Below are 24,226 nucleotides of genomic sequence, written 5' to 3' on the forward strand. Positions count from 1 at the left end.
TCAGGATTTAGACAAAATAATTTCTACTCCCAGGTGCATCTTATGAGAAGACTGCATTCATTCTTTCAATAAACATTCTTGTTAGTCTAACAGGTTCCACATATTGTACTAGAGATTAGATATGATACTTCAAGCAGTAAGATAAAATAGTTACAGTCATATATATTTCACAGTCTATTTCTAGTCTACTAGAGAAAGTTTCATTAGTGTATCATTAAAATGGGAAGAAGCTCTAGTGGAAACATACATACTATTTTATGATAATCCTAAACAACATGGAACCAAATTTGTCTTGCTTTAGGTAAGCATGGATTTCCTGAGGAAGGAACATTTGGCTAGTCTTTAAAGAATAATAGGAGTTGACCAAGCAGACTAAAGGAGATTGGCAGTTGTGATATGATGATTTATAATAAGAAATAGCTATTTGGTTTTGTCCCCATTTCTGGCACAGAGCTCCTAAAATCCTAGGAATTGCCTAAGTGATGAGAGCAGTAAAGGTGTTTTTTGTTATGTTAATGAATTGACTTTTGCATCCCCCTTCCCACTAAAGTTGGGGCTGGTTACCAGGGGAACCAACTCAGTGATTAGAGGGTTGGAACTTTCTGTCCCACCCACTGATCTCCCGGAAGGGAATGGGGGCTAAAGATAGATTCAATAGCCAGGAGCCAATGATTTAATCACATGCTTATGTAATCAAGTTTCCATAAAAATGCAACAGGATGGGGTTCAGAGAGCTTCCAGGTTGGTGAATACTTGGAGATGTGGGGAAAGTGGTTGCACCTGGAAAATGCTTGGAAACTCTGAGCCCTTTCCCCATACCTTCTCTTATGCATCTCTTCCAACTGGATGTTCCAGAATTATGAAAGTTAAATCTACTAAGTAAAATATTTCTTCAAGTTCTGTGACCATTTTAGCAAATTATTCAAATCCAATGAGGAGGGTATGGGAACCTTTGATTTACAGTCAACCCGTCAGAAGTACATGTGATCGGCCAGGCTGGCAACTGGCTCGGAAATGGGGGTGGGTGGAGCAATCTTATAGGGATATCTCCAGGTAATGTTGGAATTTAATCATACAACACCCTGTTGGCATCCAGAGAATTGCTCGTTGATGTGGGGAAGACTTCACACATATTCTTTGGAATTGGTTCAGGATTCCAATATACCCACAGGAACAGAGTATGAAAAAACACAATGGTTTGAGGAAATCATAAAATAAATATAACTGATAGGCATAAGGGTCCTGCAGAGGAATGATTAGGCATCTGGTATAAGGTCACCAGGGACCACAATTTTTGATAATTGAATTTTATGCTGTACACAATAACAGGAAAGTGTGACTGTAGGAAATCACTTTATGAATGCCTGTCCTGTGTAGCTTGCCTGCAGATAGTAACACACACAGAGAAAGGGAGGGAGGGAATGAGAGGGAGAGAGACAGGGAAAGATAACTGCTTTCTGGAATTAGTGAGGTCTTTGTTGTAGCAGTTTTCTATGTATGTTTTCAGCAATAGAGTCTAAAGATTCTGAGTGAGTATTTGTTAAAGCAGAAGCCAATCACTAATTCTTAAAGTATTCTTTTAATGTCTTAGACATATCATTGACCATGCTTTTTGATATTCCACATATTTGTTCAGCTCCTCTCATTAGTTTTATTGGGGATTATTAATCATTTTACAGAAAAAGAATACGTTGTACTATACTAATTACTCCATGCTGTCTTCATGCGCTAGTCATGAAGGGGGGGGAAGGAAAGAAAGAGGTCTGGAGACACTCTTCTGAGTGGGCAACTTTCTCTGAGATAATTTGCTTCAAGTCAATCAGTCTTTTAAAAGTGCTTTTTATACATAAGTGTTTTCACAGACAAACTGAAGTTGTTGCTTCACCATATAAACTGTTTATTTCACATTTTTCATTATTCACTAATTTATAAGATTTCTGTAGTTGTGTCAAATCTCATGATACATCAATGAATATTAGTTGAATGGAAATCCATAGTTTTATTTTTTCTACAGATTTAGGACAGCTTTTTTTGAGTTTTCTAATTGTATAATGTTGCTATTATCAAAATAAAATATTCTATCATTTTATAGTTCATTTTTGTTTTAATTTAAAAACTTTCCTTAATTTCTATCTACAAGTCATTCAATTCTAAATTTTAGTCTACTGTAACTGGAATCTAAAACACCATGTTATCTATAAAAAGTATTGAGAAAAATATAAAATTCTGTATTTCGCCAATTTTGCTATTAAAGAATTATAAACAAAATCATATCTGTTTATTTCCTTCCTAATTGCCAATGTCTTCCATTCTCAATGTGTACCGCTTCTGAAGTCAGAAGTTAACGTAAGTTATAAGATGCTAGATTCGTGGAGTTGGAAAAAAAAGCACACACACAAAACTAATTCAATCCATTTACTTACAGAAAGCCATATCCTAGAAGATGTCAACAAATGTATCATAGCCTTGAGAGACCAAGATGCTGATAATTTAGACCGTGCTGCAGGCGCTATCAGAGGACGGGCAGCAAGAGTTGCTCACATTGTCGCAGGCGAAATGGACGGTTACGAACCAGGGTCTTACACTGAAGGCGTGATGAGAAATGTTAACTTCCTTACAAGTACTGGTAAGTTTCAGTCCCCAGTAAACAGGTACACTGTTCCTGATATTTGAATTACATAGCCAGCAAATATTCATACATATGGAAAGAAGATCTCCCTCTGTGTTGCTTGTTTGGAAGTAGTTTGCTCTCCCGTCTGATAGGTGCTTACATCCTGTGGCTATGTGGTTTGAAATTTATCTCTAGGAATAAATATATTCATTGGAAAAAAATATGTTATAAATCTGTGCACTATACACATTTCCCACAGGTCTTAGGCACTTATGAATATTTATTAATTCCAGAGCTGTTAGGAGATATAATTGGGACAGATGTGATAATATGTAATAATTTCCAAGCCCTCCTTTAGCTGTATCATTGGCACCCCCAGGTTCTTGTTCATATTACTTAAACAGAGCAAATGTCCTATGTTTCTAGAGAAATTCTGCCTACCTTTTCTTTTGCATTCTATTTGCAAAATAACACTTTGTTTTTTATAAAATTTCCTTTGATTACTTAAGAGATATGGAACAAGATTTGTTTTGGTTGCAATACTCAAGTTAATATTTTCTAAATCAGCTAGTAAATGCCTAGTTTTTTAATCACTCACTAAAATGGCATTCTTATCTTTAAATTAAAATTTTTAAATTTCTCCAGGAAATTTACAGAAGCATTTAATTCATACGGGCAAGAAAAATGGTGCATGCCAGCACTTCTGTCCCCAAAGTTTGTACAGGTCCCTGTCCCTCTGGCACATACCCTAAATATAGTCAGTAAATGCCTTTCACACAAAACCCAGGCACTTCCAAACTGCTACCTCTGTGTTGGGTCTCAGAGTGAGTGAGGCAGTGCACTGGCCCTTTAAGAGCAGTCTGTCTACTGTAGACCTTCCCACACTGGCGCCCTCCCGAGTTAAGCATACCTTATTTTCAGAGCCACTTGTTACAGGTACTCATCTTCTCACTGCAGATCCCCAGGGCCAGGGGGTGTCCAACATGGGACTTGATCCCCTTGCTCCTCAGGAAGGACCTCTGTACCTGTGATAGCCCTCCCTCTGTGGGTCACCGTGGAGTCTGGTTCCCCACTGTATCTATGCTACCCTTCTTCATGTGACTTTTTTCTTTATACCTTAAGCTGTGGAAGAGCTGTCCTGCTGGTCTTCAGGTTGAGTTACACTGTATACAGTTGTAGCCTTGATATGCCTGTGGGAGGAGGTGAGCTCAGGATCCTCTTAATCCACCCTCTTTCCAAGCTCCTCTGGCAATCAACTGTGTAGAAGTCATCATGACCAAATTTTTTTCTTGTGAGAGCCCCCTTGTGATCTGTGAAATGTCAGGTTGAATTTTTTTCATTAATTACCTCTTTACACTAGATAACTAACTGTCCCCCCCTGATTCCAAAGATACTTGCAATTGCATATGTAAATCCTACCTAGAATTTTGTTCATTATCATATGCATAGGGCATATTAGATGTGGGGGATAAGTGCAATGCTTAGTGAAAGGGGTAGAGGAATGAGGATGACAATTTGGGAAGGAGCAGGAAGAGGGAGCTACTCTTTAAAATGATCTAAGAGAGACATATCAACAATTGAATGGCCTTCACGAAGGACTCTTGCTGAGGAGATGTACCGCAAGGTAAGTTTGTCAAGGTTTGTAGAGAATTGATGATTAGTGTTGCTGTTTTCCCAGCACGTTGATACAAAAAATTGCTGGTGAATCTAGGCCCGTAAGTTATCTATTATCTTTTTAAAAATATTTATAAAATAATGAAACACTGAAGATATGCTACGGAAGATGGAGAAGGTGAGTCTGTAAGTAACACTTGGTATATTTCTATTCCAACTCCTCAAGTTGCAGTTTATTCTCCATAGGACAGAGCCTGGGTCTACCATAAGCAAAGAAATGGAAGTGAAATTCGCAAGTGTCCGGAGTGTGAAATGTGTTGTGAGAACACTATTCACAATCAATTCTTATAAATAATCTGAAATCAGAAAATAAAAATGAAGCAAAGTTGTTTACACATTTAGCTACAAGGTTATCAATAGCTCTGACTTATAATGATCTTACACAATAACTAGATAACAAGATAACCCAGTATTCATTATATAATCATTCAGTCAGAAGAGAGAGAATTAGTTTTTTCCTCTAATTAGTTGGGTGTGACTTTAATTAAAATTCTTCAGGTAAATTATGTCTTGTGCCTCAAATATAATAAATACAGAATATCCTAGGTTATTCTGTTTACGTCTCATCTTATTATCAATGAAACAATAGAGTTTATCACTTTCCAATTTTGTTGTTTTGCTTTTTCAGATAATTTTTTTTGGTCTATCTTTGGAGACAGCTTCTCATTTTTGTTTTATATGTTGTATTCCAAACTTTTCTCCAAAAAGTTTTCCTTGAAATTTACAAAAAGCATGTCTCACTAAAAGGAATAAATTAGATGAAAATGCTAATTAGATAACTTTGGTTTTAACCAAAGCTGAATATGTGAGCATTTTACCTCCCATAGAGACAGTATCTATGAAAAATACTTCCAATAATTCTACCCTCCATAATTAATAGAATATATTCATCTTTGTTCACATCTGCTCATAACTTGAACTTATTTATGAATATTCATCAAATTACTTGAAAATGTCATGTTTTGTGTTATAGCCTTAAGAGTTCACATTTTAGCAAGTAAGTTGTCTGTATATGTAGCTTGTTTTTCTCTTACTTTTACACAGTTCATAGGTCATAACTCTGCTTCCTGAAAATAACCTAATAAGGACCTATTGGGAACTATTTTTATTCCTGAGACTTCCTTATCTTTGCAAAATTTGCCTTAAAGTACTGTCATCAATGATGAAACCTAGGCCATACTTAGCTAAATTATAGAGTGTTTTTGGAACACTGCACCTTTGATTTTAATCAGACTTTGTGGCTCATTAGCATATTTTCAAGATTTGATGATCTTCTAAGTGTTTGCTCAGCATAAGGAAGCAAGGTTGTCCTGCGGCATTTCAGGCGTTTGCACTGTTCATAAACCCTAGCAGTTGGTTTTAAGTGAAATGTAGACAACATCTAGCATGCTGCATTTGATTCAGACAGAAGTATAATATTGTAATCTTTACGTGGAGTTTTTTATGCTGCCGAATTTGTCCCTGTTAGTAAGCTCCTCCACCTGTCAGAAATTCCTGATAGGGAAGAGAAAATATATTGGCTTTTTTGTTAAATAACAAACCTTACGGACTGCAATATGAAAGCTGGTAAGTGATATTCCTGGCATCAACTTCAGCTCTTTCATACTAGATTGGAGAAAAGCCTCAACCAGAGTAGACTGATGTAGTATTTTTTGTGTGTGATTTATGGATTCTATCAAATTCAGAAATTATCAGGCTCAAAAGCATCTGCTGTAAACCACCAGACCCCACTTGGTTTCAGTGTCAGTCATGTTTGTGGACTGAAACAGAACAGGCACACCAGTGAACCTGACCAAGATGAGATATCCTAGTAGCATCCGCTGCTGGCAACTGGTAGTAAAGGCAAGTACTGATGAAAACACCATTTATCAAGTATCTGTCAGGCCTAAACTGGAAATTATGGACCCCAAAATCCTCCTCTTATTAGAATGGAAAAGAGCCGTATACAGCTGTGATTTTTCTTTTTAAAGGCAAGTGACACATTTGAAAAGTATTTAGAGCCAATGAATATTTCCAAAATTTTGTTGTAAATTTTTCTTGCAACTAGTTTAAATAACAGCCTTTTAAATTTTATCTAAACATCATTTTACAAACTTCAGTAGCAGCAAAATCTATCAATTACCTTTCATCTAATATTTTTCACCTATAAATATCCTGCATTTTGTAGCCTGATTAAAACATGTTACATCTTTATGTTGCATCTCAGTCTATAACCTTAAATAATTATAGGATAAACTTCAAAGCTTTAATTTTAGCAATCTTTGTTCTCCACAGTCAAATAGAGGTTGAAAATTAGTAGTCTATATACTAGACATGGCTCAATATGACTCAAATTTTTTTATGTGTCCAGTAGAAGTTTGACCTGCATAATATTATGTTTTCTTTAAGAATGAGTTTCTGATTTTATTATATATACTATATATACATAAAAATCCACATTAATGACTTATCCTAACGAATGAGAAGATCTGGCAGCACTAGGGCAGAGTTCACTGTGGAAATGGCTGAAGCTTAGTAGTGTCCTCTTTGTCGCTGAGTTGAGACATAGTCTCTACTGTGTTATACTGTCTCTCCTCTATTCCCTCTCACTTATACCTAGTCTGCTTCATTCACTTAATTTACCTATCTGAACTTTATAGGCATTTGAGTCTACCTAAACATGAATTTTTTTTTCCTATTGTGAGCCAAAGTCACCTTTTATTGAATGAAAATTGGTACTTCTACAATCACACAGACATGCCACGATCATTTCTGCCTTTAGGTCTTGTCCACACTGTCCCTGTCATCTTGAATATACTTACTACTTATTTTTCACATGAAATTGTATCCATCTTTCAAGAAACAGATTATATCCCATGTCCTCTAAAGTAAATCTTTCTTTACTCCCTCTGGCAATAGTGAATTCTTTCTGGTCCATAGATTTAAAGGACTTGCCACTCAGTTACATCATTCCAGACAACTAACTATATGCTATTGATTAATTCTTCAGACATACCTATATAAGAATGACTTTTATTTCAAAATATAATGCAATTTATAAGAGAAGAGAAAACGTATTATTTTTCTTTGTATCTGAACCTACCATAATGTCTCACATGGGCTAGATTAAAATAGAACAAAACAAAACCACTTTTGAATTGAGCCTATTTGTCTGTGCTAATTCTATTCCAGAAGTGAACAGCCTTTTCTTCTGTACTGCCCCTCTAAAATTATAATTATTCTTCAACACTTTCTCAAATGCCACCACCTTTGCAAAGGCACTTCTGATTCCCTTTCAGTTAGAATTAATTGCTCCATTATCTGTGTTACCATGGATGAGCCTGTCCTCTAGTTAATGATTGTTTCACTTTGCCTTGTATCATAATCAGCCATTTACATACAAGGTCCTCCCACTAGATTGTAATGTCCTTAAAGGCAGACACCACCCTTTTTTTTCTCCCAGTTGCATTTTGTACATAGTAGAGGTGTACAAGTCCTTCCCCCAACTTTAAAATTAAAATTTACTGCAAGATTATACTTTGTGACACATTGTAATACAGGTAAACAAGAGAACAGATTATCATCCCAGTTCAGGAAAAAACAATAAAACAAAACTCAAAATCAATGGACTATGTCAAAGGCCGCGGCTAAGAAAAGATCAGGGAAGTGATCTTACTGTCCAGAGTGAGGTATTAGCTACCTCCAGAAAACTTGGCGTCAGATTTTTATAAGGTTCTTTAGCAAGCTTTTGAACAAGAGATCATGACTTTTGTGTATTCAGTTACTTACAAGAACCCATTCTTGAACTGTATCTGGTGAAAGGCCTCACTGAACCTAATTTCACTAATGGTTCCAGCAAATCCTTGTAAGGGGCAGCAACCATGCTTTCAAATTCAGAAACCATTGTTGGCAAACTTCCCTAGCCTGGTCTGAGACGGGCCTGCGAATTACATGCTTTCTTACTTTTGGCTTTAGCCCTAATCTGACCCCCTTTAACACAGTTAGTTAGAGAGCATCAACAAGAAGCTCCTACCTGCAGATCCTTTGGCTAACCTGGGTAACCAAGATGAAGTTGGTGATGACAAAAACAGTACTTAAATGACAACCTAGCCTCTTTAAAGAAGAGTAAGATCCTGTGGCCTTGGAAGTAACTCTTGCTTCTGCAGGAGTTTGGGGCCTTGGGCTAATACTGTGAGGTGAAGAAAGCAGCCACTAGACTCTGACTAGAAAACATTTTTCTGTCCAAAGAGAACCAGATTTGAATAAGACCCCTTGTCATTTTAAGTAATCATAAATATAAACTTGTGAGGAAAAAGGTGCTATAAAAACTGAAATCTCATATGTATTGTGGATGCCAAAGCTTTTTTGACCTCTCTGGTATGGTTACATCTTAAGAGAGGCATGTAGAATAATCTAAAAACCTACTGTTGATAATACCCTTTTTCATAAAGAGAATACATTTTGACATATGTGTAGAAATTTTATTGTCAAAAGAGGAAATAACAGAAAGCTTCAGAGTGGATTTCAGAGAATTATAAAGAGGAGTTAAAGCAGTCCCAGATCTGGAAAATGTAAAGTATATAATGGTAATATGAGGCATGGAATCGGATAATGAATTGGAAAATGAGTTGGTATGGGCAAAGAGGAAGAGATTATTGGAAGAGGAAGTGGAGAACGTGCACCTGCTGTGTGGATATTGCCCAGGGCAAAGATGTTCTTATATCTTCTTTAAATCTTAAATTCTTATGATTAGGCTGAGTTGCACATTCTCTAGCCAAAGAAGACATTATCTGGAAGGACATACCTTTCTTTCTGATCCTGTTTTCAAATACTTTCTGTAAAAAGAGTAATTCAGATTTATTTTACAGACCTTGATGTAGTAGGGAAAATGGAAGAAAAATGACTCGCGTATAAAAAGATTAAGCATGAACTCCCAGTGTCAACTCTGGATTCTAAACAACAGAATCTAACTATGGCTAAATTAAGCAGAGAAACAAACAAACAGGAAGGCAAACAGGAAAAACAGACAGACAGGAAGGAAGGCTGCATCCAGGAGTGCAGTTATTCATCCCAGGAACGGCTGTTGGAGGTGCCATTCCAGGCCTCTTGAACATTTAGTGTCATTATTGGTGTCCAGAACCCCACAGATGCTATATACAATGGCCACCACATTCCAGAAACTTTTACCACTAGGATAAATCCTAAACTCATCCCGGCTTTTGCCTCCCTTTCTCTAAATTCAGCTTTCTGGACAGAAGAATCCTGCTAGCAGAGTTTAAATCATGTGCCCACACCTTGACCATAAGCATGGGGCAGAGGGTGTTGGCACATGCTGAGCTTTTGAGTTCTGTGGAAAGAGCACTCCATGTCATGTTAAGACCCTCGTACTGGCAGATTCCCTGGCCTAGGAAGGGTCTTTGGAGTCTGTGAGCAGAGGAGATGCAAGCGTTAAAGAGCAAGAGAGGAGAAGCTTCATATAGGAGGGCCCAGAGAAGGGAAATTAAGGGCTGATTTACCAACTTGGTCACCATCTGTGTCAGGACAATGGAGACACATCCACATCCATCCAGCCAGGAGCTCTGCCTTTTTAGCATCTTGTTGCCAAACCCAGTTCTTTCTGATGGTTTATGACATTTAAAAACAAGTATAGAAATCATGCTTTATTCTTGGTAGATTTATTAAATGGGGTATTATGATTCCACTTCAAATCTAATTATGTTCCAGGGTAGATGTGTCTTAACAGAATAGATTTGACTGCGTTATGATGCCAAGATAGTGGCAAGAGAGTCATGCAGGAGTCTACACAAAGTCTTGTGAAGAAATGAAAAAGAATTTATCCTTTAGGGGTTTATTACATTTTCTTTCTTTAACAATGACAAAAATTAATAGGATTGTATCCTATTATTGTTCAGATTTACATAATACTGTATCACATTCTATGATTTTGTTTTAAGTCCAAAGGGATGAGGAACTTTGACTTCATTTATTTTAAGATTCATTAAATACTTAACATTCTTTATAACAACATAAACCAGGGATTTCTAAACTCAGTGTTCATTCAGCCACTGGGGAAAAAGAGGTGGTTATTTAAGACCAAAGGGGATTGGAGGCTCTGTGCTCTTAAGCATTCTGTTTCTTCCTAGCAATCAGGAGAGCTGTGGGAATTAACATCTCAATGTCAATAATTCACTAAAACACACCCATATGTCACAGCATAGATAGGAAGCTGTGGGCCAGGCTATTATCTACTGGTTAATCCAGTTAAATCTCTTTATAATAGAATTGCTATAAAATGTTTTATAAACTGTACCAGTGTATGTTTTTAAAAATGTGGACCATATCTGTCAGGAGGCTCCTTCTTTCTACTCCATCTTGAAAGTCAGATTTATGAAACTAATGAAATAACTCCCTTCAGTTGTTACAAGTATCTATTTCATGTATTAATAGCCCTCAGTTCTAAAGACAGTTGGTTTTATTTTTCTAGACATCTTTGTATATATAGCCTGGAAGGTCTGGTTATATTTACTGATGTGAGCTGGTAAAACTTTTATACATTTATCTGTAAAAGTAAATTTGAGGATCAAGGTCACTAAGTCTAGAAAATAAACTAAGGTGGTATGTCTATCAGATTTTCTTTCCTCTGGCTTTGGAGAAAGTATAAACTATGTGAAGTTGAATGTATGAATCAGATTGCATTTTCTTTGGAAATAAGTAATTAGTGCAGACAGCAGATCTTAATTGGAAATTGTTTTAACAGTTTTATCTCTAGTCTATCCTTCCCAGCTGTCTTTCATGTCATTTCCTCAGATATCCTGATAGGGTGGGAGTGGTCATATAGAAATGTTAATATAGGCAAGTTTCCCAAAATAAGTTTAGTAAATGAAGAATTAAGCATTTATAAAGTGAGTAGTACCTATAGCTGTTGCCAGAATAAGGCAATATTGCATTTACACTATTAGACTTTGTGGATATGAAAGCACATCATTGTAAAGAGAAAAAACAAAATAGCATCTGTTCATATTTTCAAATGACAGTGTTATCTACAAACTTTAATAGATGTGAATATTTTCTTTAATGATGCAAGTCATTTATCATAATTGTGTGAATTAAAGATTATTTCTCCTCTTGGCGAAAATTATAAACTTGGGAAAAACTATAAACATAGTGGATATCTCCAGATTTACAATGAAGGAAGAAAAGATTGTCTGACTGACAGAAGGAAGGACATGTTAAATGGTAGCCACAGTTTGGAGAACAATGCTGCAGTAGAAGAGGCGGAACAAAGGAGGGTCCATAAATGTTGGTTGAGTGTCCAGTTTAACCAGCTCAGTGAGCTAGAAATACTTCAAGAGAAAACAAAGAAATCTGAGGCAACTTAAAAGTCTTTCCCAACATGTGCATATGCTGATTTCTGCTGACATATTTTCATTTCACAAGTTAAATTTTCTAGCTTATGGTAATTTACAACTTCCTCTTTTGTCAATCACAAATGAAAGTATTATTGTTTAACAATCAATCCCACACAGCAAGCTATGGACCTGGCAACAAGTTTCTTCTGAATTGTATTAGTGACCCAGTGGTATTTTGGAAAATGTAATATATTCTGGTGATCATACACCATTTACTTTTACTGTCTGCCAAAATCTGTAGCAGTTAAAGTTAAGTGAACAATTTATATTATAAAATTTCTCTGCTGACATAGGGATTTTTAAAGGTATCATTTATTATAAATACTACTGGCAGTATTTCTTTAAGAGTCCAGATATTCTAAAGTCTATGTTGATTGTAGGTTATAGTGATTTAAAAAAGTTTATACGCATTCCTTTACCACTTGCCTCAAAATTCTTCTGTATGTAGAAAGTGGAATCTCGAGTATTGATACTGAAAAACAAAACATTTTTTTGAGAAGGGAGAAGCAGTAAGTTAAAATATTGTACATCTTTTACCTTCTCCTCTGCCTTATTTACTTATTTTCTTTCTACCAACTACTCCTGTATGCAAGTAGTTGTTTCTTTATTACTTGTGTTCATTTATTCATCCTATCTACACAATTACAATCAAACAATTCTGAGTTCAGGGGCTAACAGTGTGTTGTTTTTTCTGTTTTCATCTTTTTAAAAAGTTAACAAGAAGGCAGACTGACAAACTATATCTGTCCCACCATAGTTTAATGTTCCTTAAAAATAACAGTAAAGAGACATAATAGGGAAGAAACCTGTGATAGGAAATGTATGGGTGTCAGCTCATGAGAAACAAATAAGCCAACCCAGAAGAGAGAAAGCAGCTGGCAACATGCCGACAGATGGAAGAGAGCCAGAGCCGCGCAGGCCTCACTGCGAGCGTGCACAGCAGAGGCTGGCAAGGACGTGAGAGCTCCACCTCGCCTGATCTTGAGTTGTCAGGAACGCTGGATTCTGGAAAACAATGAAACAGTGGCTCCACATTCTGTGAGAAAATTAATTTGAACTTAGAATATTATATTCATCCAAAATGTGTGGCAAAATTAAAACCTTTGTGTATGCATAAGAACCCAGTATACTTAAGTTGCACAAGTCCTTTTGAACAAATGCCTTGAAAATTTTCTCTAAACAAGGGAGCAAAAAGCAGAAATAGTTAAGACATAGAAAACTGAAATAGTGAGGCCACTTCAGGAATGTAATGAATAAAATGACAAGAGAGCAGATCTCTAGCAAGTCTAGAAAGCAACTAATCCATATTAGGACAGAAAGTCAGTGGGGTGCCAAAAAAAATTATAAAAGGAGCCTGGAATACATTTCGACAAACAGAATCATTAGTCACACGGTAAAACAATTCACTATCCTCTCTAAAAGATGTTAATGTAGAGGTTCCACCCGCCAGACTTAGAGTATCAGTAATGATACGTAATCCTAAAACTTTAAACTTTGTCTGGTTGTATTGTTATCATCTTATGCTTAATTCTCTGTGTTTATTTTTTGTCCATATTTCTCATATCTTTCATCATTGTTAAGAAACTAGATTTTGTGTGACATGGTAAGCATTATCTATTATGCCTAGTATGAATATGTATCTATAAATGTATGTATATATAAATAACATATACACATTATATACATATGTGCATATATTTATATCATTTATAATATTACATATATATTTTTTACATCATTTATTATATTTAATATTAATATAACTATACATATAGTCATGTTTTATAGTCATTGTATAAAATAGTGTTACAGCATGAGTGGGACATCTCTGTGCTTATCTTTGGGGGGTAACTAGAAGTCTGGTATTGATATGGCTGTGTAAAGACGATTTATGATTATGATAAAGATGATAGCTAGTAATTTATAATGGGTGTCTAAAGTTTGAAATCACCTGGTGGCACTCAGGGTCAGTTTGTTTACATTGTTTAGGGATGTGTAGATTGATGGTTTACCCATATTTAACTAGTTGCATAGCTCTGCTTGGCTACATGCCCACTGGGGCATAAAAGACTGCTGAAATCTTTTGCCTGACATCTAAAACCACAGTTGCATATATCTTGTTGGTTCATGACCCAGAGATGAAGTACTTCCTGTGTGAATAAGAAAGGACTCTTTCTAGGTGTAGGTGTGCCTGCATAGCTCCCAGGCCTCAGTGCTGGCCTGTGCATTCTGTTGACTGCTTTGCATCCTTCATCTTAAATAAGTTTCATGTGAGTACATTCTATAGAATCAGCAAACACTTTTGATTATCCAACTTTGTGTAATTGTTACTATCATAACTCATTTATTATTAAAAAATGTACTTGAAGATATAAATATACACTCATACATCTACTTTAGTCATACAGAATAAGTAGTTGCATTTAGATTTTGTAGTTTACTGCCTTTTTTTTCTTTTTTGAAAGTTCTCAGTAAGCTTTCGTAATAGGACATTATGCACACAAAACTGCTAAATCATATTTTTTTCTCAGAGGCTTTTCCAAGCTCTGAAACTGTAGTGGCTAAACTTTCATTTGATTTAGAATCATTGACTTACACGATACATATCAACAGTGAGTAAGTAAACCTTTCTCATCAGCGCTTACTCAGCCTTGTGTGCCCCGTTTCCTTCAATAGTGTGATCTGTCTACAAAATTTCCATTTCATTGCCCTACCTCCTTAAAAACTCAGAATTTTAGCAAAGCTTATCCTCTCTGTATTAGTTATTTATTGCTGCATAACAAATTACCCTAAAATGTAGCAAATTAAGATGACAAACATTTACAGTTTCACAGTTTCTGAGCGTCAGGAATCCAGGAGGCAGTTCAGCTGGGTAACTGGGGCTCAAGGTCTCCCAGGACGTTACAGTCAAACTTTTGGCCAGGGCTGCCCTAATCAAAGGCTCACCCAGAGCTGGAGGGTCTGCTTCCAAGCTCATTCACATGGTTGTTGGCAGGAGGGTTTAGGTTCTTTCCATGTGGTCCTCTCCATATACCGAGTGTTGTCACAACACAGCTCCTGCCTTACCTTAGACAAGCAGTCCAAGCCAGGGAGAGAGAGAGAGAGAGAATGAGGGAGCAGCATGGAAGCCAGTGTTTTTGTATAACCTAATTTCTGAAGGGGCATGCCATCATTTTTGCTATTCAATTTGTTAGAAAGGGAGTTACTAAGTTAAATGGGTTAGTGAGTTACTTAAAGGCAGGGTACAAATATCAAGAGGGTCATTTTACAGACTGCTTACCACAACTTGTAAATATTTGATGTTCCAGACAAGCTCAGTCTTTTTCCATGTCCCCAAATAGGCTATACATTGTTGAGTGCTTACATCTCTCAATCCCTCCCTGCTTTCTGGTCTGACATCCAATTTGGAAACATAACAATAGGAACTGGCATAAAGTAGATACTCAATAAATATATATTGAATGACTAAATAAATAATGCAATACACAGCTCACTGGAGATGCTTAATAAATTCAATTGACTGACAGAGCAGAAAACATGGAAAAAGGAATTGCCTCCATGGCTAACTCATGTTAGATGGCTTTATATTCTTAGAGACAGTGGGGACAAATGTTACTCACAAATGTTGCTCTAAATGTCATTTTGCATGCCATGGTCTGATGGAAAAGGTATTAAATAGAAAATTTGAAAATTCAAAGTTCTTGACTTACCTTTACCACAGTAAAATTGGAAAAGTCCCTTAGACTACAGACCCCATCTCCTCAACTGCTAGGAGAGGGAGCCGGGTGATTCCCCAGGATTCCTATACATCATTAGGCCTATCATTTTTTGAAATCTAAGTCATTTGTCTACATTCTAGCTTTGATACGCACTAGTAGATTTACTAGTAGATTTACTGATTTTAAATTCTCAAAATCTTATATAAATCTAATCCTGAAAAAGTGGTACTTCCAAAATTGCTTCACTTACAGAACTGTTTTTTTAATTTCATTTTTTTATGATACAGGTTCATCAGTTTGCATCTTTTCTTCAAATTAAAATCATTTTGAAGAGAAAAACATTTTAAAAATTCAAATTAGGAGCAGCACAAGACATACCAAAAAATATTTTTTTGCCTGACCTCTAGCAGCTCAGCTTAATTCTATTTTTGAAATGTACTGCTATTAACACATGCTTAAGGGATACAATGGTACCACACAAACAATACATTTTATACCAAAAGAAAAACAGTGGAAGTCTAAATCATCTGATCTGATATTGTAGTGAAAGCATTTATGTAAAAAAGCTTTTCTTCTTTTCAGAAATAGTACCTCTCAGAGACATTAAAAGGGATCAAGAACACCTACTTAATGTGCAGAATGATTTTAATGAGTTTAATATTTTTAAATGTGAAAAGCAAATTCGAGAGCATTTTGGTATATAAAGCCTATTAAGTTTTTTTAATATAAATATTTCATACAGCTCTCAGAGCAAAGATATTTTGAGGGACTCTTTAAAGCTTACAGATTATCAAAGTAGTGTTTGGTAACTGTGTTTCTAAGATGCTTTATGGCAAATAGTGATGTGCACAACCAGTGGTTTCTAACTTTTTGTGAAAGCTGCATGTTACCACACAAATCTCTTCTGATCTGTCAAGACATAATAGACTCTCACTCAAAAGGTACATCTGATGCAATGATAGGATGTCATTTAAAACTTATTAAAGAGAAACAGAAGGTGGAAAGAGTATAAAGACAAATGATAGAAAAGAGGATCTTCATTTCAAGAAGAATGGTTAATTTAAAATGTACTTTAGAAACAAGCTTCATAGACTTTTCTCTGTCCTTGAAATGTACATAGCAGTCAAAAAAATTCAGTATAATTGGATTTTGGATTAATCCAATATTTTTAAATCAAGCTTTATGATAATTTTATTTGGATGTCATATTCAAATACTCATCTGGTTATTTGTTCAGTTACTGCAACATCAATTTCCCACCGAAAAGTGGGGAAGGTTGCACTTCAAACTGCTGTCTGTCCATAAAGAAGACATTCAATTTCTGAAATATGAAAGCACCTTCACTTGTAGCTTCCGCTTTACACAGGCAGGAGCAGGAAATCCCTACTTTCAATGTACAGATTTTGAAGAATGAAAGCTATGTGATAAAAGAGATGAGGCATTGGCAGATTCTTTCTAAAAAAAATTTAAAGTGTTTTCACACATAGGTTTAGTGTTTTAAAAGTTGTGAAAAATGCTGACCGTACAGTAAGATGATAGTGCTTAAGTAGGGTAAAATGATAGCACAATGGCATATAATTAGGCCACAATTGGAAAATCACTTTAAAAAACCTATGTTGAACCACACCGATATACAAGTGCTATCCCTACAAAACACTGAATGAAGAGAAATAAGACAAAACTCCTCCTTTCTTGCAGCATAAATGTGTGGGGGGAAATGAATAAGAAATTATAATGCAAAATGAAACAGAAATGTGCACAGTGTCTTGTTCCTAATGTTGTTGTCTGGGGATGGTTAGATCCAGAAATCAAGGATACTCAAATTGTAGAAAATTGAGGAAACTACCCTGGAGCTAAATAATTAAGTAAACAACCTCTTTATCAGTTCTATCATAATAGTTAAAAAGACCATTAATCCCTGATATTCCCAGGTAATTATGAGGCCTTATTTGGATAACATCAGCTTTTCCTTCTATGTCATTATGGAATGAGAGATTAATCAATTCGTAATTCCTATTCTTAACCATGTCCCTTCCACTCGTAGCGTCTCCATCCATAATAAAAATAGAAAACATTAGACTTCAGATCCTGAAAGTAAGTTCAACTCTTCCTCTTTGTTCGTTCTTTACTACTTCCTGTTTATCAACATATTTATAAAGAGCCTTTAAAGCCTTCTCTAGCTTTTTAGCATGTAAATGCCTGGATATAATGTTATCTCCTCTCCTATTTTAGGACGAGAATATGATGAAGGATTAAGTTTCTTTTCCTTGTTTTTTCTTTCAAAACTTGTTTTTCTTTAAAAATCACATTACTTACTGTGAATATGGCATTCAGCTAAGTGCTGAAAAGTAGAGCATGATCTAAATCTTCCAGGTGTTTAGCTATGGCTGAGAAAATATTAAATAGGATTATTTTATGATACAAATCAAGAATACAAAAAGGTGCAAAATGAATAATACAAAACAGGAAGAGACCGAAAAATAATGAAAGTAGTATCAGTTTTGTTTGTCAGGAAAGACCATATAGAGGAGATAGGGACAAAAATATGAGCCTGAACATTATTTAAATTAAAGCAGTAAGTACATTCTTACTGGAAAAAATGTCAAAGTAACTGTATTATATTACATTATAATTGGAGACAACTAAAATTATAATGAGCATAATTTAATCATAGTTTGATTGAAAAGATATTTCAGATTATTGTAATGTTTCAAGATCATCCTTGGAGTATTGTACCCCTCAGTGAAAAAGTGAACAGATTTCCATGATAAGACTGGGGATTTATGCTGACAAGTTATAGGTAAGACTGGGTAGGTGGTGGCATCAGCCCGAGTTAAATTGATGTAAGTGTACCTTTTCCTATCTCCCACTGGTGACAATGACAGCTTTGAACATAATACGTAAAACAAATCTTGGGGGAATTCTGAAAAGTAAATAGCAGACTGGAGAGGAAATCAGAACTTGAAGAATGACCTCATACAACTGTAAGCTCCTTGTATTCCCTTTTTTCCTTCCATATTTCCTGACTTAGACCCTTGGACAATCTGATAATGGAAAGTTGTACCAGGCACAACAGAACAGACAAGCTCTGAAAGAAGTCCCTTTTCTCAGGCCACAGGAAAGATAAGTGGGGTGAGGATATGTTATGAAACTCTATTAATCCTCTCAGTCCTATGTGAGGCAGCTTGAAATGAGGGCAGCAGCCTTCCTGAAAATTGAGCAAAGGAAAAGAGGAGACACAAGTACCAATATCTAGAAAGACAGGGGGTGTCACTACAGAACCACAGGCATTAAAAGGATAATGATAAAAGAATACAAACAACTTTGTACATAAAGTTGATTTGCTAGAAGAATGGACCAATTTCTTAAAGGACCCAAACATTAAATATCATTGAGCAAATATTAACAACTGTTAGAAAGGATACGAAGAAATCAGAATCATCATACACTAGGATATGTAATATGGTGAGGCTCCTTTGGAAAACAGTCTGACAGTTTCGTAACAGTTAAACATGATTTACCATATGATCTAGCAATTCCATTCCTACGGTATTCCCAAGAGAAATGAAAATATATCCACACAAAGACTTGGTCATGAATGCTCATAGCAGCATTAATCATAAAAGCTTAAAAGTGGAAACAACTCAAATGTTCATCAGTTGATGAACTGAAAAATAAAACATTATATATTCATTCAATGGACTGTAATTCAGCAATAAAGAAAATGAAGTACTTTTACCTGCTACAACATGGATGAATTTGGAAAACATTATGCTAAGTGAAAGAAACCAGTGAAACACTATATATTGTACAACTCTATTCATTGTTATTTCAGACTAGATAATAGGCAAATACATACACAACAAAAGTGGATTAGTAGAACAAAAAGGCATCCTACAGCATGGGAGAATATATTCATAAATGACATATCTGATAAGGGGTTGACATCCAAATATATAAAGAGCTCATGCACATCAACAAACAAAAAGCAAATAATCCAATTAAAAAATGGGTGGAGGATATAAACAGACACTTCTCCAAAGAAGAAATTCAGATGGCCAACAGACACATGAAAATATCTCCACATTGCTAATTATCAGAGAAATGCAAATTAAAACCACAGTGAGATATCACCTCACACCAGTTAGGATGGCCACCATCCAAAAGACAATCAACAACAAATGTTGGTGAGGATGTGGAGAAAGGGGAAGCCTCCTACACTGCTGGTGGGAATGTAAACTAGTTCAACCATTGTGGAAAGAAGTATGTAGGTTCCTCAAAAAACTAAAAATAGAAATATCATTTGACCCAGGAATTCTACTCGTAGGAGTTTACCCCAACAATACAGGAACCCAGTTTCAAAAAGACATATGCACCCCTAAGTTTATCGCAGCACTATTTACAAAGCCAAGAAATGGAAGCAACCAAAGTGTCTGTCATTAGATGAATGGATAAAGAAGATGTGGTACAGATACACAATGGAAAATTATTCAGCTATAAGGAGAAAATAAATCCTACCATTTGCAATATAGATGGAGCTGGAGGGTATTATGCTCAATGAAATAAGCCAGGTGGAGAGAGACAAGTATCAAATGATTTCACTCATGTGTGGAGTATGAGAACAAAGAAAAAACTGAAGGAACAAAACAGCAGCAGAATCACAGAACCCAAGAATGGACTAACAGTTATCAAAGGAAAAGAGACTGGGGAGGATGGGTAGGAAGGGAGGGATAAGGGGGAAAAGGGGGCATTACGATTAGCACACATAATGGACAGAGGGGGACATGGGGAAGGCAGTACAACACCGAGAAGACAAGTAGTGATTCTATAGTATCTTACTATGCTGATAGATAGTGACTGTAATGGGGTATGTGGTGGGTACTTGATAATAAGGGGATTCTAGTAACCATAATGTTGCTCATGTAATTGTACATTAATGATACCAAAAAATAAAAAGTAGATCAGTGCCTGTGAGGGGGAATGGAGTCTTTGAGGATGATGGATACAGGTACAGTGCTTTTTCTGGGTTAATAAAAATGTTTTTCAAATTGAGTGTGGTCATGGATGCACAACTCTGAATATACCAAAATTGTTGAGTTATACATTTTTAATGGGTGAATTGTGTGCTATATAGATATGTGGGATTTACATATAAATCAAGTACAAAAATCAAATGAATAATCATATCTCACTTGATTGCTTATAGTTCATGATGCGTGATCAAAACCGAAACAGTTTTTGTGATATGACTGCCCTTGCATTGTTCACCATGTAAGAACTTGTTCACTATGCAAGAACTTGTTCGTTATGCTTCAGAAGATTGGAGATTGTTGAGAATTAGGCTTGGGGTTGATTAATGATTGTGCATTGAGTCCCGTATACAGAATTTTATTGTTGTTAACAACCATTTGATCAATAAATATGAGAGGTGCCCTCTCAGCACCACTCTTGCGCAGTTAAGACTTGAGTCCCCTGGCTGGACCTTTCAGATCTTTAATATCTCATCATGTCTCCTCCCTTATCTGCGGGTCAGAGGCAGGGAGGGACTGACAAGTGGCACCCAAACAGGGACTTAATGAACCATATGTTGACTTCGTTGCGAGATTGCAAGATAATTTGAGGATAGTAGCACACCCAGATTTGAGAGATCTGTTGTTACAGATATTTGCCTATATAATGTAAATACAGAGTGTCAGAGAGTTCTTAGAACTTTAAAAGCCAGGGGAGCTAGAATGGAAGATTATATCAAGGCCTGTACAGATGTAGGTTCCCCTACGTATCAAGCTAATTTACTAGCAACCGTTATGAAGGGAAAGTCAAGGGGAAATCCAAAAAATTTGATATGTTTTGATTGTGGCAAACAAGGGCATATGAAAAAGGACTGCTGATCATAAAAGAGGACAGAAGAGCCAAATTTCAAAAATAAACTGCTGACTGTTTGCCCAAAATGTAAAAAAAGGGAGACATTGGTCTAATTAATGTCGTTCAAAGTTTGATAAAGATGGTAATCCTATCAATGAGTCTCAGCCTTGAAACCTTCAACTCTGCCAGCCTCTGAGGCCTTAGAAAATAATACAGAGGCATCTTCTCCAGTTAAAATAACATGGCATGATTTACAAGCAGCCAATAAAGGAAGTGCCACTGTAGATCTTGCCTCTTCTCAATCTGTATATTTACACCCATCACAAGGAATCCAATTATTTAGTATAGGAATTTTTGGCCCTTTACCAGCCAATTCTGTAGGATTACTTTAAGGCTGCAGTAGTTGGACACTAAGAGGATTAATAGTAAGACCTGGGGTTATTGATCAGGATTATATGGGTGAGATTAAAATAATGGTTATCATCTGACAAAGAATTACATATTCCTCAAGGAGAAAGAATTGCTCAATTTTACTTCCCTATCTCCCACCTTCAACAACACCTTATGAGAGGGGACAAGGTGGATTTGGAAGTACATATAAACAAATGTGGCTTAATACAAAGATCACATCTGACAGACCTCAGTGCAAAATCTGTATTCAAGGCAAGCCTTTTACAGGATTGTTAGACACAGGGGCTGATGTGTCTGTAATTGCTCTTAAACATTGGATAAAAAATTGGCCCAAACAAGAAAAGCACATTCAAGTTTCAGGTATTGCTACAGCCCCTCAAGTGTGTCAAAGTTCAGCTACCTTACATTGTCTGGGCCCTGAGAAACATTAAGCTTTATTGAAACCTTTAATTGTTGATGTAGCAATTAATCTGTGGGGGTGAGACCTGATGCAGCAATAGCATACTACACTGTCTTTTGATGAGCCTTCATCAATTCAATCTTTTTCTTAGGGGTCATTGATACACGGCTGCCAGCTCCTACACCATTATGGTGGACCACTCAAATGCCTGTTTGGCTGGATCAATGGCCCCTCAATAAAGAAAAACTGGCAGCCTTACACACATTAGTTCAAGAACAACTTCAGCTAGATAGATTAGAATTTTCCACAAGCCTGTGGAGTTCCCCTGTATTTGTTATAAAAAAGAAGTCAGGAAATTGGAGACTCTTACATGACTTAAGACAAATTAATGTAGTTCTTAAACCTTTGGAACCTTTACAAGAAGGCCCCCCTTCTCCAGCTATGATTCCAAAAGACTGGAACATGGCTATCACTGATCTTAAAGATTGTTTTTTTCACAATTTCTTTAGCCATAACAGACAGGGGAAAGTTTGCTTTCACTGTTTCTTCCTTAAACTTGCAGGCCCCTTCAGAAAGATTCTTGTGGAAGGTACTTCCCCAAGGAATGTTAAACAGCTGTACAATTTGTCAAAATTATGTGCATAGGGCTCTTCAGCCTATACATGCTTACTTTACTCTACAAGAAGTTATGTCAAAGAAAGAATCAATCTTCTCATGTTTTCTTCCATCTGCTACTTCTATAGCTTTTCTTCTTCCTTCCTAAATACAGCCCTTTACTAGAATTCGTGCCTCATACTTGAAATTACTGACTATGATAATTCTTCCAAGTGGTAAAGATACCTCAAGACAACTGCTGGGCATAGAAGCCATGGGGCATAAATCTGCAAAGAAGTAAAAAGCTAACCTTTTCAAAGAACATTGCTTCTCTCTCACCTACTAACTTCACATCTCCCTGTATGGCCCTGGAAGATGGCTGATTAGCCAGAGACGGGTAAGATTCCTCAAGGGAGGAACAACCTAAGACAGGCACAGTGCAGGGGGCCATCAGGTGAACAATAGGGGGCCAACAGAGGTGAAGCTTAGAACCTCACCCACCCAGTTTTGAGAGAAATCTTCTGCATCCGTGGATGTTTTGTTGCCCTTGTCTAGCTTGGATTAATACCTAGTGTATAGGCACAGACCTGAGCATCTACACTTGCCTTCTTACAGCACTAAATTATGCTTTCTGTTTTTATCTTGCATATACCTATTACTTCAGCATTTTATTTAAAAAATAAGGGGGAAATGTGGGATTTACATATAAATCAAGTATAAAAATAAAATGAATAATCATATCTGACTTGATTGTTCATAGTTCATGATCTGTGATCAAAACCGAAACCGTTTCTGTGATATGACTGCCCTTGCATTGTTCATCATGTAAGAACTTGTTCACTATGTAAGAACTTGTTTGTTATGCTTCAGAAGATTGGAGATTGTTGAGAGTTAGGCTTGGGGTTGATTAATGATTGTGTATTGAGTCCCCTATACAGAATTTTATTGTTGTTAACAACCATTTGATCAATAAATATGAGAGGTGCCCTCTCAGCACCACTCTTGTGCTGTTAAGCCTTGAGTCCCCTGGCTGGTCCTTTCAGATCTTCGATATCTCATCGTGTCTCCTCCCTTATCTGCCGCTCAGAGGCAGAGAGGGACCGACATGGATATCTTAATAAAGTTGTTGAAAAAAAGTCACTGAAGAAGTGAGAGATGTTCTGAATGCTCTATAACTGTTAAAATCGAATTTGTAGTTTAGAACTCCAGGCCTGAATGGTTTACCTTGTTATGTCTACCAAACATTTAATTGAGAAATAACAATAATTATATTTCTAGGAAATAAGAAAAGATAGAACACTGTTCTCCTCATTTTACTAGATCAGAAATACCCCAATAGTAAAACTAATTAAAGAAATCACAGAAAAAAAAAATTATAGGCCAGTATCCCTTATGAACATAGATGCAAAATCCACAACAAAATATTAAGAAATTATATATATATATATACACACACACATATTATGAATGCTTCCTTCCTAACATCAGTACAAGACAAGGGTATTTGCTTTACTTAACATTGCATTGAAATTCCCAGTCAATGCAATAAAGCAAAAGAAAGAAATAAA

At 36.1% G+C, this 24,226-nt stretch overlaps 1 protein-coding gene across 6 annotated transcripts in view; it reads left to right on the top strand.

Annotated features, from left to right (window-relative positions):
* CTNNA3 (catenin alpha 3) overlaps positions 1 to 24,226 on the top strand; it is a 1,703,691-nt gene that overhangs the window by 1,253,522 nt on the left and 425,943 nt on the right. For all 6 annotated transcript variants that reach the window (XM_073240982.1, XM_073240983.1, XM_073240981.1 and 3 more), the window contains one exon: positions 2,426 to 2,626. In XM_073240982.1, the coding sequence (XP_073097083.1) occupies positions 2,426 to 2,626 (201 nt within the window). The remainder of the gene's footprint in view (positions 1 to 2,425; positions 2,627 to 24,226) is intronic.

Source organism: Manis javanica, chromosome 7 (genome assembly GCF_040802235.1).
Source record: "Manis javanica isolate MJ-LG chromosome 7, MJ_LKY, whole genome shotgun sequence".
Classification (NCBI taxonomy): Eukaryota; Metazoa; Chordata; class Mammalia; order Pholidota; family Manidae; genus Manis; species Manis javanica.